The sequence below is a fragment of the Scatophagus argus genome, chromosome 20 (genome assembly GCF_020382885.2).
Source record: "Scatophagus argus isolate fScaArg1 chromosome 20, fScaArg1.pri, whole genome shotgun sequence".
Taxonomy (NCBI): Eukaryota; Metazoa; Chordata; class Actinopteri; family Scatophagidae; genus Scatophagus; species Scatophagus argus.
The window spans coordinates 15,225,960-15,240,267 of record NC_058512.1 but is presented as its reverse complement, the minus strand read 5'-3'; the positions used below and the strand labels follow the sequence as shown (position 1 = coordinate 15,240,267).

At 38.1% G+C, this 14,308-nt stretch overlaps 1 protein-coding gene across 2 annotated transcripts in view; it reads left to right on the top strand.

Moving 5' to 3' along the window:
* The window catches only part of igsf9a (immunoglobulin superfamily, member 9a), a 51,825-nt gene that overhangs the window by 15,889 nt on the left and 21,628 nt on the right, over positions 1 to 14,308 (top strand). For both annotated transcript variants that reach the window (XM_046374871.1, XM_046374870.1), the window contains exons 5-8: positions 2,517 to 2,665; positions 3,309 to 3,420; positions 6,866 to 7,007; positions 11,336 to 11,481. In XM_046374871.1, the coding sequence (XP_046230827.1) occupies positions 2,517 to 2,665; positions 3,309 to 3,420; positions 6,866 to 7,007; positions 11,336 to 11,481 (549 nt within the window). The remainder of the gene's footprint in view (positions 1 to 2,516; positions 2,666 to 3,308; positions 3,421 to 6,865; positions 7,008 to 11,335; positions 11,482 to 14,308) is intronic.

The following is a 14,308-nucleotide window of genomic DNA, read 5'->3' as shown; positions in this document are numbered from 1 at the left end:
TTTAAGCAGTAAAGCATTTGTGAGGTCAGGCGCTGATGGCCTGGCTCACAATCTCCAGTCCAGTTCATCCCAAAGGTGTTGGATGGGGTTGAAGTCAGGGCTCTGTGTGGACCAGTCACTAATCCAGCCTTGTCTTTATGGAGCTTTGCTTTGTGCACTGGGGCACAGTCATTCTGGAATAGAAAAGGGGCGTTGGAAACATCGCATTAGGATGAAGATTTCCCTTCAAAAGGAGTAAGGGGCCGACCCCAACCTCTGGAAAACAGCCCCATCCCATGCCTGAATTCAGTAATAAAGAGGTGTCTCCCAATACTTTCCAATACTTTTGTCCATTATAATGTATCTGTTCCTTTTGTGATATTAAGTTTGTTTTTCATCAGTGACACCTAGCTAACCTGGTTTCCTAGCAGATCATACTATTTCCTAGTACAGAGCCACACCGCTATTTTCAGTCATGTTATTTCAACACCAAGAAAGGAGGTTAAAGTCGTGTTTATCTCGCTATCTATCTCTCTTAATGGGTCCTTTATTGTTGCCCCTGTGTTTGGTGGGCCAGTGTGCAGGAAAACCAGAGTTTTCTCCAGAATGTCTTTTCTTTGGAGAAAGTGTAATACAATGCCACAGAGGCTGCCTTTCATGCTAGTACATCTGTTGGTCTCTATGTACCTCTGGATAAATAGCCTTGTAACTGTTTCACCATAAATACATCACTGCTTACTGTGTGTTGGTGCCCCATCACATATAGCTGGTGCCAGCTGGTGTTCAGTCTGCCAGTGGGTTCCCTTGCGGTGATAGAAAGTGATCAGACCATCAGAACTCTTAGAAATTGGTCCTGCAACCTCAACACTTGGTGATGTGAATAATGTAGAGTAATGCAAGGAGTGCTGAAATCACAGATGGGATTAAAAATTAAAGTACACAGTCAGTCTGAAACCAAATTCAGGCCCGTAAGGAGGTGCTGTCGCTGCAGAAAAATAATAAAACTTAGTGAATTTTAATTTCAGTTCAATATTGAAGATGCACTAAGCAAGTTTGCAATTTGGTGGCATCCAGTGTCAGCAAGAGAGATGACCTTCATCATCCAGATGCAACACACATTATATATTACATTATATATACACATAGTTTTTTCCTAATGGCTGTTAGAGATTAAAGTTTTGGCAGCAGGTCATCTTTTTTTTCCTGTTTGAGTCCAGCTCTCTCTGGAGGAGGAACTCTCTGCTCTGTGGAAGCATGTTTTATAGATCTTCTATTTCAGTGAATTTCTGTACAATGACACAATTTCAATGACTGCTTACATCTTGGTCAAAGTATGTAATCTATGTGAGGTTCTTTTTCTGTCTCATTTAGCAGTTTACTCTTATTAAACACGTGTTTGTATGAACTATAAATATCTTATGCCCATCATAATTTATTCTACTAAACTACTGCTTAAACATCATTTTGTGACAGCTGACTTATCTAAATATCTATCTATCGTTTAAAACTTTCAAAAACAACTTGCCTTCAAACAACTTTTCAACTTCCTTACTTTTTAAAGACTTATTTTTTGAAACTTTCTAGACGGATCAGGTAATTTGGACAGCTTTTGACTTTCTTCATGCAGGTTTTTGGAAAGAATCATCTCTGCCTTAAGTTACCATCATACTTATTGATAGGTTTGAATAATACATCTAAATATGAAATATGCATCATTATTTTTGTGCTTTGAAGTTTATCTGTATTTGAGAAAACCTTTGCTATGACTCTACGTACAAACATACAGAACAAAGCTCCAGTGCACGCTGCAGATCAAAGCGAGGTGAGACAGTTTCACCGAGTTGGTACGTGTGAGCGTCAGGTTAGAGATGAGAATTAAAACAGATTATGACTGTGTGCTTGAGGCCTTGGATGTAACTTCACTGATGTGCCCTGCAGATACCCTCTTCACATCCTATTGTTTGCAGTCTGGCTGAACATTTGAGATTTTCAGTGGCCTTTGCAGAATGGAAATGCACAGTTGTTTGTGTGTGACTACATCTATTTACATGCAAAAGGTTATTTTTTTTACCAACCAGCACTAAATATTGGCAGGTGTTTTTGTTATTTTAGATAAGAGTTTCACTGGGTCTCTGCTGACTACAGGCACTGAAACAGACATCTCAGCCTCTAACTCAAATAATAAAGGAAAAATCACTCTTCTTCTTTTAAAAAGAAAAATACTAAAACCCTTTTCAAAATCCAATGTTTTCTGACCGTTATGCAAAGGTGCAAAAAGGGTGTGAGTCCTACAAAATTGTAATAAATCGTGAAAGGCAGTGTATCTGACATTTTTACTTTGGTATATGAAACAATAATGTAACTTGATGTCCTGCTGTTTAACAAACAAGACCAAGATCCTGTCATTCTCCATGTAAACTGATGAAAAATGGTCAAGGGACACCAAAGATTTATCGTGTGCCAGTCAAGTAGACACTTTCTTCATAGATTGGTGAAAAGTGTAATTAAATGTTCACCCTGATGTTTTTCTTTCATAGCCCCACCCACTTTCACAGAAGCTCCGCCTCCTCTGGTGGAGGCTCTGGTTGGAAGTCATTTCTTTCTTTCCTGTGGTGCTAATGGCAGCCCGACTCCAACCATCACCTGGCTAAAAGATGGCAGTGTGATTCAAAGAGTGAATTATCAGGTATGTTTATACAAGAGTGTGTGTGTGTGTGTGTGTGGTTTTTTTTTTTTTTTTTTTTTAAATGTCTGAGCTTTTTGTTGATCCATAAAATCCACCATATCTACAATCTCTCCCTCACTTTCTTGCTCTACACCTGCACAGACACACACACACAAGAACCTTGTCCTGAAATCAACACAACAGCAATCTCTACATCAAACTTTAGTTAAAATATCAAAAATAATACAAAGATAGTAGTTGCTCCGCAGAAAAATGGCTCCTATGACTTTATCACTTACTACGTTGCTAATACTCACATGTCGTGCATAAGCAACATTTAATGTTGCAGCAGATCAAGGTTGAGCTAAGTAGAACTAGATACACACACATTTTAGTCCTATCAAAGTTACACACTACTTTTTATAAGGGGTCACAAAACAAAAACATCATAAAACACTGGTTTAATCTTTAAAATCTTAATCTGCAAAACAACTAGTAGCTGTGGAGTTAAATGAAAATGACTGTACTTAATACTCATGTTAAACATAATTTAAATTGTTTATATTCAAAATTTATTTATACATCAGTCTATTGTATACAGTATTTGTGTGTACTATTGGTATTCAGCCACGTCTCACTTTATCTGTCATATCATATTTACCAGGAAGGAGTCTTATCTCTGCAAGCAGTGAGCATGCAGTCAGCAGGACAGTACACCTGCCACGCCTCCAACTCTGAGGGATACGTGACTCGTGTGACCAAAGTGAAGATCAAAGGTCAGTTGTTGTCCAACACCTATCTGTCTTTCTGCCTGTCTGTCTGTCTGCGTGTCTGCCTGCCAATTCCTTCACTCTCTGTGATGTCTATGTGCCTGACTGGCTGGGAGCTACGGTGATTTACATTTCTGTTTCTCCCTCTTGCATCATATGACAGAGTGGTAACAGAATCTCAAACTAAATTAATCTCTTATTCCGTCCCTGTGAAGGCAACTTTGATATCATGATATGAGACAGGATATCATCTGGGATTTTGGGGGGCGCTTCTTTATCGTGATAAAACTTCTGTGTTTTGCTCAAATTGAAGGCAGCATTTCAGAGACGTGTTTTCTGAGCTTCTGAGCTGCTGTAGCTGTATCAAATTCACATTATTAATATATTTCTTTTTAAGAAAATGTTGCTTGAATTCAAATTAAAATAAATTGTTGGTATATATTGGTATGTGGTCAAAAATATATAATCAGACGGAATGTTTTTAGTATTTGTTGTTTCTAATACACCCTTGACGGATTCATAGAAGTTTTTAGGTTACAGATTTCTACAGTCCACTTTAAGGACAAATACATGTAGAATATGCAAATATGCTACTGTGTATCATTGGATTACACCGACACAGCACTGCATAATACATTGTGGAATTTATTTCTGACTTCTTCCTGTACTCCTACTCGTACTCCTACTGCTGATTTTCTCTAGAGAACCAGGACTCTTCTGATGCGTGGCGCATGGGGAAATATTTTGTTTTGGCATGATGTCTCAGGTTTGACTGCATTTTAGAATCTCACGGTCGCCATGGTCACATTTTGAATAATAATCACCATGAGCCTAATACTGTTCAGTCTAAGTCACATTATCTGAGCTTTGGCTGTGTTTTTCTGCAGTGCTGCCACATGGATGGATTAGAGTAGACTAATGGCTGATCTGGATGAAGTCAGTCTGAAAGCCCTAAGTAACCTCTAAACTGTCAGTCATATATACCGTACATTTAAGTTTATAGACCTGCTCAGTAATGACTGCTGTAGAGATCACATGATTATGTATACATGAGACATGTGGAATGTCAAGCCGCCTTTATTAGCTGCTTTCAAATGCCGCACGTGCTGGAGGTGGACACGGTATAAGGACAAGATAAATATGGGATTATAGCACCTCGCCGCAGTAGCTGTATGTGACTATTTTGCAGAGGAATTACATTGGTATGTCTGACAGCACATGGTCCCAGGAATATTGACAGCCTTCCCGACTTGCTGTGGCATAAATATCAAATTAAAATTATTGTTCTGTTTGCAGTTTTCAAACCCACAGCTCATTTTGTCACAACACTGTCCAGCATGTGTTTCCCAAACCAGTGACTTTTCCTTGGTTTCAGTTCTCTGAAAGTGCATTTGTCAATATGCTCATCGTATACTATAAAGCTTTTTTTCTTTTCTTTTTGACAAAAACATAACAGACCAAGAGATACCAGACAGGGTAATCATAGGTGAGGTGTGATGCTTGACATGGTGTAAAACAGGAAATGGAAAGAAGCTTACTCACTTTGTCTATAATTGCTCTTTCATAGCGGGCTTTAGTCATGTAAGAGCACGATACTTTTAAGGAGGTAGGGGTCATCCATTCCTTCATGACTTGAAGTACATTTTGTTGGCTTTACACAAAAGAAAATAAAAGACAGTATTTTAAACAAAATTAATACATAGTACCTGCAAGTAGTATTTGTCCTGCTTTTTAAGCCCTGTTGCCACATATATAACACTGAAAATAAAATCAAGGTGTGAGGTGACTATTGATCTCTTACCCTGTCTGCCCAGCAGGTTTGTTGATTTGTAACTTGGGAGTTCTGGAAAGAGTAATCTAACATTATCTAAATGGCAAAAAAATGATAGCAGATGAGTTATAGTCTGTCAGAGTGACGCATTCCTCTTCAGTGCAGTTTTTAACATTTTTTTAATGCCGCATAAAACCAGACCAGATAGACAAGAGTGTTTGTCCAGCCAGTGAGATGCATTTTCAATTTTTCCTCATTTACATGCATTTGTTGTATTTCATATTTGATATTTTTTAAAATTAATTTTCATTTTCAATAACCTGCATAACCCATCCCCATCAGGCACAGCTTAGATTTTAATTTCACACTTTTTCTTTCCTCTATCTTTTACTTGTACTTTAACCCCTAACATTAGTAGTAGAAATTTCCAGAGGAGTTCCATGTTCTCCTTCACACCGTATGTATGATGATAAGAGTTTATTCCACCATTGCTGTCGTGTGGCATGCAAGTCGGACTTCCATCATAGTCACATGTATGGCTTATAGCAAATGAAACAATTATACTTGAGGCAGATCTAAACTGCTGTGAGGCAAAATATCACAATAGCCTGAAAGAGTTTCAGCTTATCTCTGTGTGGTACGTTACTGAGCTGTTGATGTATTGATGTCTGCTCTAATAGCTCTCCAATCTCTCACAGGTCATAGCATATGAAAACAAATCTGTATCCTCTTCATTGCATCTTGGACATTTAGAAAGTACTGAGGGTAGATTTGATGTAATTTAAAACAAGAGTTATAGGTACAGTGTAAGACATTAAACTGGATTAATCTGTCTTGTGTTTATATGAGTCATTTGGCAGTCTTTCAATATTTCATCCCATTTTTCAACTGTGTAGCTTTTACAAAGATCGTTGTCCCGTCTCTTCTTATTGTAATAGGCAAGTGACTGTGAATAGGGCCAACAATGGTGTACACTGACAATAAAAAATAGATTTTTCATTTACTTGGGTGTAGAAGATGACTGACTTTATTCTGGGGATACTTTGTAAAGGTACAGTTGGCAATGTATTTCTGAAACAACTCTTTCTTCTGTTTGTTGGAACTGTCTTTACATCCTGACAATGATAAATACATCAAACGCTCTCACCAGAAAAGAAAGAAGAGAAGAAAAAACTAATCTGGTGTTTTACAGGCCTGCCAAAAGCCTGTCCAATCATTTCAATTGGTCCCAATGACGTGATTGGACAGCCTACCTGCCTGTCTATATTATGTACCTGCCTATCTGGACACACTCTGCCTGTGCCCTCATTGCACGTGACCAAAGGAATCTTCCACAAGGCTGGGATTTTGCCAAAGCTTTTAGTCAGTTTGTCACTCAACAATGGCAGTCAAAGTGCAGCCAAAATTTCTCAGCATTAACATGCTAGCTTGACAGCTGTGAATACGAACAATAACCACATTAGTTGCTTACACTCATTATGATATTGTGTTTGTTATTTTAAGTTGGTTAGTCCGCAAACATGTGGTTGAAAAAAACTATAATATTATACATTGCACTCAGTCGTGATGGAGCTGTAACATTTTTTAGCTTTTTTCTATAATTCTTAAATAATCATTAACGGCAATTGCATTTTTTGTACTTTTTGTTATTGATGCTTTTTGTAACCTGCCTTCCACTAGGTCCGCCTGTCATTGTCATCCCTCCCAAAGACACCTCTCTCAACATGTCCCAGAATGCATTTCTCCAGTGCCAGGCCGTGGCCGACCCCCCCAACATGACCTACGTATGGCAGAAAGATGATGAAAACGTCTATCACATAGAGTGAGTGCAGTCATTACTCTTTGGTACTGAACAATCCATTTTTACCCTTTGATGCTTTATGTAGTGCATTTGAGCATATGGAATAAAATGTTATTTTTATTAATTTCTCATGTTCTGTACTCTGCGCTTTTATTTTCGAATATTTTTATTGCAGGTCATTGTTTGATATAGTCTGCTGTGGTAGATAAAAGCAGTCATTTTTCCTTCAATAACAGACAAAAATAAACTACAAATATTACTCTGTGCTTGAACAAAATGTGTTACAGAAAAGAAACAAAAATATATATATATATTGCAAGACATAGTTGAACATAATAGTGGAAATGTGAAACAAACAAAGGACAATGAGTAAGATCAAAAGATCCAAAAAGAACACTCTCCCATAAAGTGCTCTGGCAGGATGTACCAAATGTGAGATTCAGTGCAGTTATTTGTGTCCACAGATGCTGAAATCTGTTTATTCACTGGCAGAAACTAAACTGCCTTCTCACAGGGTCTAGTTCTTCACCATGGAGCTCTAGTACATGAAAGCCAGTGCAGACAAATATAGACAGGACATTTCCTAAAAGCTTGTCTGACATGTACTGGTCCACTAAATGGTTTGTTGACAAATATCAATGTCAAAAAATTGGCTTGAAGTAAGTGGCTTTAAAAAGATGTGTGATACATGTGTTGCATGTGTTGCTGTATTCTGAATAAGACATTTTATTATTTAGGGCCAATTAGGAGAGCCTATTAGACAGAAGGCACATAAGAAGGCAAAATGTACAGATGAAATTTGAAGTACTTTCAGACAAAAAGCATCAGTTTTATACTTTTTATTTATCTTTGTTACTCAGTAATTTCTTACACACTCAGGACTCAGTCAGATGTGAAAAAGGCAACTCTCAGCTAGCAGCTGTAACAACTTGACAATGCCACAGGAATGCCAAAGATGGCTCCTTGTACATCCAAGTACATCACCACTGCATATGTGTTTGTTATTCATGAAGACATAGTGGTGTGTCTGTCTGTGGTGATGATTGTATTTTTAAAAATGAACAATGAGCAAACTTTTTCTTTTCTCTTAGAGATAACTTTGGCTCCCGAAAAATGTTTTTGCATTCCAGCACAGATCTAAGGGCCATGTTAGAGAACTACAAACCGAGAGGTTTCTTTGGTCTACCAGAAAAAAAATAGAGCTTTGCAGTAATCAAGACTGCTAGTGATGAAAGAATGCTTTATTCCTCCACTCCAGTGTCTGCCCAGGAGAGAGGGACTTGTACATTGGCAATATTCCTGAGATGATAAAAGGTGGTTTTTTTTTTTCTTTTTTTTTTGGTACTTTTGATGTGAAATTCAAATCAGCATAAAAAACTCACTAAGGTTACTAGCTTTGGGGCTTGACATCTTGTGCCAGGGATTTTAAGTTAGAGCACATATTCTGCTTTTCGGATTTTTGCTTCAGTGTTTCGCATCTCAATTTTGTGTTTATTCATTTGCAGGAAATTTAGTAACATCCATAGTTTAGATGATTTCAAAATTCACAAACATGGTATATTGTGATGTTGATAAAATACCCATATGTTTTATACGGGAATATAACAGAAATAGTTGTTGTTAAGTCTGTTAAAATCATGGTACTTCACTACATTGATGTACTGATAATAGTAAAATGCACTGTGGGTATGCTTGAGTAATGTGCTGAATGCATTTTCTTCCTCATAAGACATTTGCAAAATGTTTAATCATGCATTACTACATGACTACATTTCTTCCCAAGTTACTATGAAACAGTGACAGCAAGACCCACTTGTTTTGAAAAAAACAAACAAAAAAACAAAAAAACTTGCAATCTTATTAGGATTTTTGTTAAAAATAAATGATTATTTGTAATGTGAAAGGGTTCAGACATTCCCTCTGCTTCTCTGTTGAACTTTTAAACCTATTTTAGGTTCGGTTTTACAGCTGATTTAGTGTATGGCTCAGTCTTAGTGCTCCCATCTAGCACATTTGGACCAGACTCCCTCCTGCTCCGATCAGAGATAGCAGATTTTACACTATCATGGACAGAAAGTATTGGGGCACCTGACCATTACACCAACAGTGACTTTAAAGACATTGCATTCAAAATACACAGACACTTCAGCCTCCACTCTTCTGGGAAGGTTTTCCACAAAAGTTTGGAGGGTTTCTGTGGGAATTTTTGCCCATTTATGCAGTAGAGCATTTGTGAGGCAAGTATTGATGTTGGACAAAAAGGTCTGGCTCACAGTCTCTGTTACAGATATACAAAAATACAACAGACATACACAGATAGAGAAAAAAGCTTCAATCATGTTACTTTTAAAAGAAAAAAAATGAAATTGGTCTGAAACTGTGAAGCACTGAATGAGCTTTTCTGCAGGAGAGGTTTCACAATAGCAGTGTTCAGTGGAAAGAAGATCTGAGTGAGAGGGGAATGGTTCATGAGTGCCTGCACATCATCCACCAGACATTTTAACACTCTTAAAAAACTGTGGCCCGGATAGGGTCAGCTGAGCAGGTGGAGGGCTTAATTTGCATTACTTCTCCTCCTAAGTATCTCTCTATCGCACATATCATTATTCATTACAGTTACAGTCAGGTTAATACTCAACCTAATTTTGATGAGCCAAAAGTTTCATACAGGCTTTTTGGAGCTGATATAAAATGCTGTTAACAGCTGAGTAGAGCACACGAGGATTATTCTGATTATCTGTCATTAATTCTGGGAAATAAGCTCTTTTGTAATTGCATTGTTAAAAATAGTGAAGTGCTATCTGAGAATTTTCAGATTAGTTTTTATCCATTCCCACTATTTAAAGAAAATCTAACATTTCTAACTTAAAATGTCTGAAAATGATTAGACCTTTGAGATATCTATCTATCTATGTATTGAAGTATATATGTATGATATGATATTTGATATATATGATATTTCCAGGTGCATTTCATTTGCTAGGACTTCCTGGAGAGAATCAGAGAGCGAGGACAGGCGTCAGCTAATGTGACCAAATGTAACCTGAATAAAACTTCAAAAGAAAAAAACAAAAGAAAAAGATTAATTTAAAAAGATAAAAGATTACCTCACTTGTCAACATTTTAGCTTGAGTCAAGACAGATTTTCATCAACTATATGAAGACTCACATGATCCCAGTTTATTTATGTTTTATGTTTTTTATTTTGAATGAGAGGTGGCAGAAATCACTTCAATGTGTGGTTAGGTCATTTGATAAGCATCATGACTAAGAGCCTACACCCATGCTGGCTGCTGGAAGTGGGTGAATATTTAGCAGGTAAAACAAAGGAAATGTTTTTCAAAGCTGCTATGGTGGACTCTTATTTGAAATGAAACAAGCAAATGCTGTATAAAATGTTATAAAACTTTACCATTAACCAGAAAAAGTGAGGAGTGCAAAGGTTAAGTGAAGTTAGTGGCACTGTGAGGCTGTGCTTAGATACAGTAGTACCTTGAGATAAATGCTATTTGTTTAATGTTTTTTTTTTAAGTTTAAGTAACACTTGTTTCTGACTGATTCATGAAAGTCAAATCTTCACTCTCCTTCAAGCTTTGGTTTGGTTTCCACCAAGTCCTGGCAAACTGTTTGGCTCTTTAGTATGTTCCACATTTTGTCTTTTCTGTTACTGGGAGGTAGTGTAGAGTGGGACCTGCCTACCGCTGAGACTGAACAATACAGTAAATGCGCTGTAAAACCAAATCAGCGTGCGCTAATAGAGCCTAAAAAGCTCTGTGGAGCTGCATAATTCTTTGTAGGTTTGTCATTGCAAGCAACTCCTTTCACATTAGTGAATATTGATAAGTGGAGCTTAAATAGAAGCAGCTTTCAGAAACAGCCTGATGTTGATATCAATGCAAAGAGATAAAAGTAGAGTAGTGATGTGAAAAATCCAGGTTGTTTACAGTACATGAGTCACCTGCCCCTGTATAGTAATTAACCTAAATGTGTGACTGTGAGTTGTTCCAGGAACACATATCATCAGTGTGCATATGTAACCTGTCTGTATGGCATGCAGCCTGGAAGAGGCCTCCAGTTTTCACTCTGGTTTCTCTGTAAATGTAAGAATGTATAACATGAGTGGGCACTCCTCTTCCCACTCAAACTGAAATGAAATGAAAGTTTCCTTAACATCCATCCTCATGCAGTGGAGAATAACTCACAGGGAAAAAAAAAATAAAAACCCTCCTACACTGTTGATGCTCTGGGAGCCTCTGTGACAGGAAGAGCTGACTTACCTCTCGGTGTTACTCTTAAGTGGATGGTTTGTTCTTTGCATATTGAAGAATTCCCATGTGTTTTTTCTCAAGGTCTCTGAAGTCACGAGTGAAGATCATGGTCGATGGAACTCTGCTCATCTCCGGTCTCATCCCAGAGGATTCGGGGAACTACACCTGCGTGCCGACAAATGGCCTGCTGACCCCGCCCACAGCCTCTGCCAAACTCACAGTGATGCGTACGTTTCTGTCTGTAGTCTTCAGTTGTGAGTCCTCATGAGGCATGAAATCTGTCTTTCCTTTTTCTATTTCCTCAGATTTTCAGAATATTATGGTTCAACAATTACCTCAACAACCAATGGGATTTTTCAGGATATGGATAGGTTAGATTAATATAATCTAGGTTCTTAATACAGGCTCAAAATTGTTCTCTCTCTGGTAGATATCAAGTCAGATTTATTTATATCACCGAACACCACAATTAACAATTATGTCTGAGGGAGCTTTACAGTCTGCACACGATACGACACCCTCAGGAGGTGCTAAAGAGGAGGAATCTCTCTCCCAGAATGGAAGGACATGTGTACAAAATACACAAACAGAGAAAAATCAGGATGACAAAACTGTAGATCGTCCTCCGTTGCCAAAACAGAACCAAACTGAGCAAATTGACCTCAAAGCAGAGCAGAGCATCACACCTTATGACACCGAACACTAATGAATTTTGGCACATCATTCATCGCACTATAACAGCAGCAGTCAACTCTTAGTCAAGCTTTCACCGTCTGAATGAGGAATACTTTCTGCATCACAGTCCATAGAAAGCTCCACTTTATTCCTTCTGCCAACATAGATAGCCATCTTTGCTTGTTAATCAGCTAATCAACACTTCACTCCCATTTTTGACTGTACTTACAACCCAAAATAAACAAATGCTGACAAAATACATCTCCAAACAGCAAGAAGATGAAACAAAGACAGAAAAACAATAGCATTCACAGCCAGTTCCATGACTTTCCTCAGTCTCGTGGCCAACACCTTGGACAGAAGCTTATGGTCTTTGCAGATCAGAGCCACTGACCTCCAGTTCTGTACCTCCTGCAAATCCCCCTTTTTGGGGAAAAGAATGAGGACTGCTCTCCTGCAGCTCAGAGGCAGCTGAATCAGGTGGAAAAACAGAGCTGTCTTTTTGATTTTGAGAAACTTTAATGTGTTCTCTTTCTCCCGTGAAGCCTGCTAAGGTTTGCAGCTCTGCTATGTCGCTCTCCAGACCTTTCATAGACCTTGTCCCTTGTGATGTTGAGACTCCATTATAGTCACAACTGTTTTATTTAGCTTTTTCACACATCTTACCACTTTTGCAATCAACTGTACTCCTCAACTGATGTTTTTCTGTTGTTGTTAAAAAAAAAAAAAAAGCAAAAAAAAAAAAAAAGCTTTAAAGCATTTTTAGAAGCACTGGCTGGCCAAAGAGCCACACTGAAATGCCAGTAAGCACCACTGCATTTCACATGGCTTATAGAAACTGAGCATTATACAAGACAATGATCTAATATTCCAACTGCAATTATAGAACAAGAGAAATGCGTTTATAAAGTCCATTTTTACTTTTTCAGATTAAGCTCTTATGTGCTGCAACCTTCAATTGCATTTTTTTTCAGTAGCACAGTAGGCAGGAAAATCAATGTTTAGGAACTTGATTCCCTCTTCCAGTTAACTTCTTTGTCAGCAGTACTGTGAGTTTCATGAAGAAAAAAGCTGTTTCCTTCATTTGTATCAATTAAACTACTACGGTAAATAGAAAAACTCTCGTTACATCCTCTCCTCCACCTTTTTTGTTTAAACAAGGTCAAAGATATTTGCAGTAAAGTTGCATGAAAAAGAAAGAACAAACAAAAGAAAATAAACTAACTGCTCTGACCTTTCTTTAAGTGGAAAACTTACTGATCAATGATGTTTGATGCTTTCTGTGTTCTTAATGAAAGGATTTATGACGATTTATGAGTCGTGAAACAGTTTTAAACATGGGGGAAAAAAACAACCCTGCACACTGGCTAATTAATCTCATTGGGAATGTCCACTGCCCTTTTCACATGTCTCACTGTCACCTTCCTGTGTGTTGACTGTACTTCCACACTGTCAGTTTCTCTGAAAGTTTACTAGCTTTTACTCTTACTTTCTGGGTTTTTCATTTTAGCTGAAAGCATTGATATGTCATCATCCATCACAATATCTTGGTCATCGTCTAAGACAGATTCTGCTACTCTCATCACGGTTCCTGTTCGTTTACTATCGCCTGGTCCCTCGGTTTTCCCTGCTGACTTAACAGGCTGTCCACATCCTCGTTCTGTTGCCTATTTTGATAAATTTGGTCCCATTCAGCCATGTCTGCCTCGGTAAAGTCACTACCACCCTGCTATTTCTGTACATGAATGCATCAAGTGGCCTTCTGTTCCACACCCAAAACTCGAACAGTATAATCAAAGTCTTCAACTTTAAACATCAACGCCGAAATTCAGCTCTGCCTTCCACAATCATTTGAACCTGTCCTCTGAAAGACGTGACGTAAATAATTTTTACTGGGGACATTAGGTGCCCCTGCCTGATCTGTTTCTTAGTTCTTAAGAACGTGGACACATGAGAAATAATGACCAACTTTGCAGTGTTCGCTTAAGACAATACGAGGGTATAGGTACCCTGAATCACAACTCTGCTTTCAAGCACTTGATTCACTTTTTCAATGCTGTCAAGAAAGATCACAGCAGCATTGGTCATTCTGAAAACAAATTTAACGCTCCCATAACCCACAACTTCACCCACCGTTAAACTGCACTCCTCCACTGAACAACTGACTGCCGATGAAAGTTTTATCACATGGCAAGTCGGTTAGTCCAGACTGAAGCCGTCACCTGCAGCCGTGCCAAGCAGCTATGTCAGAAGCTTCTGTCACCAGAAAACACAAAAACAACAAATTTTACACAACACTGATGTACAAGAGCAATTCGCAAACACATTAAAGCTAAGAGGTAGATTGAAAACAAGCAAAATAAAAAAAGAGTAAGAGAA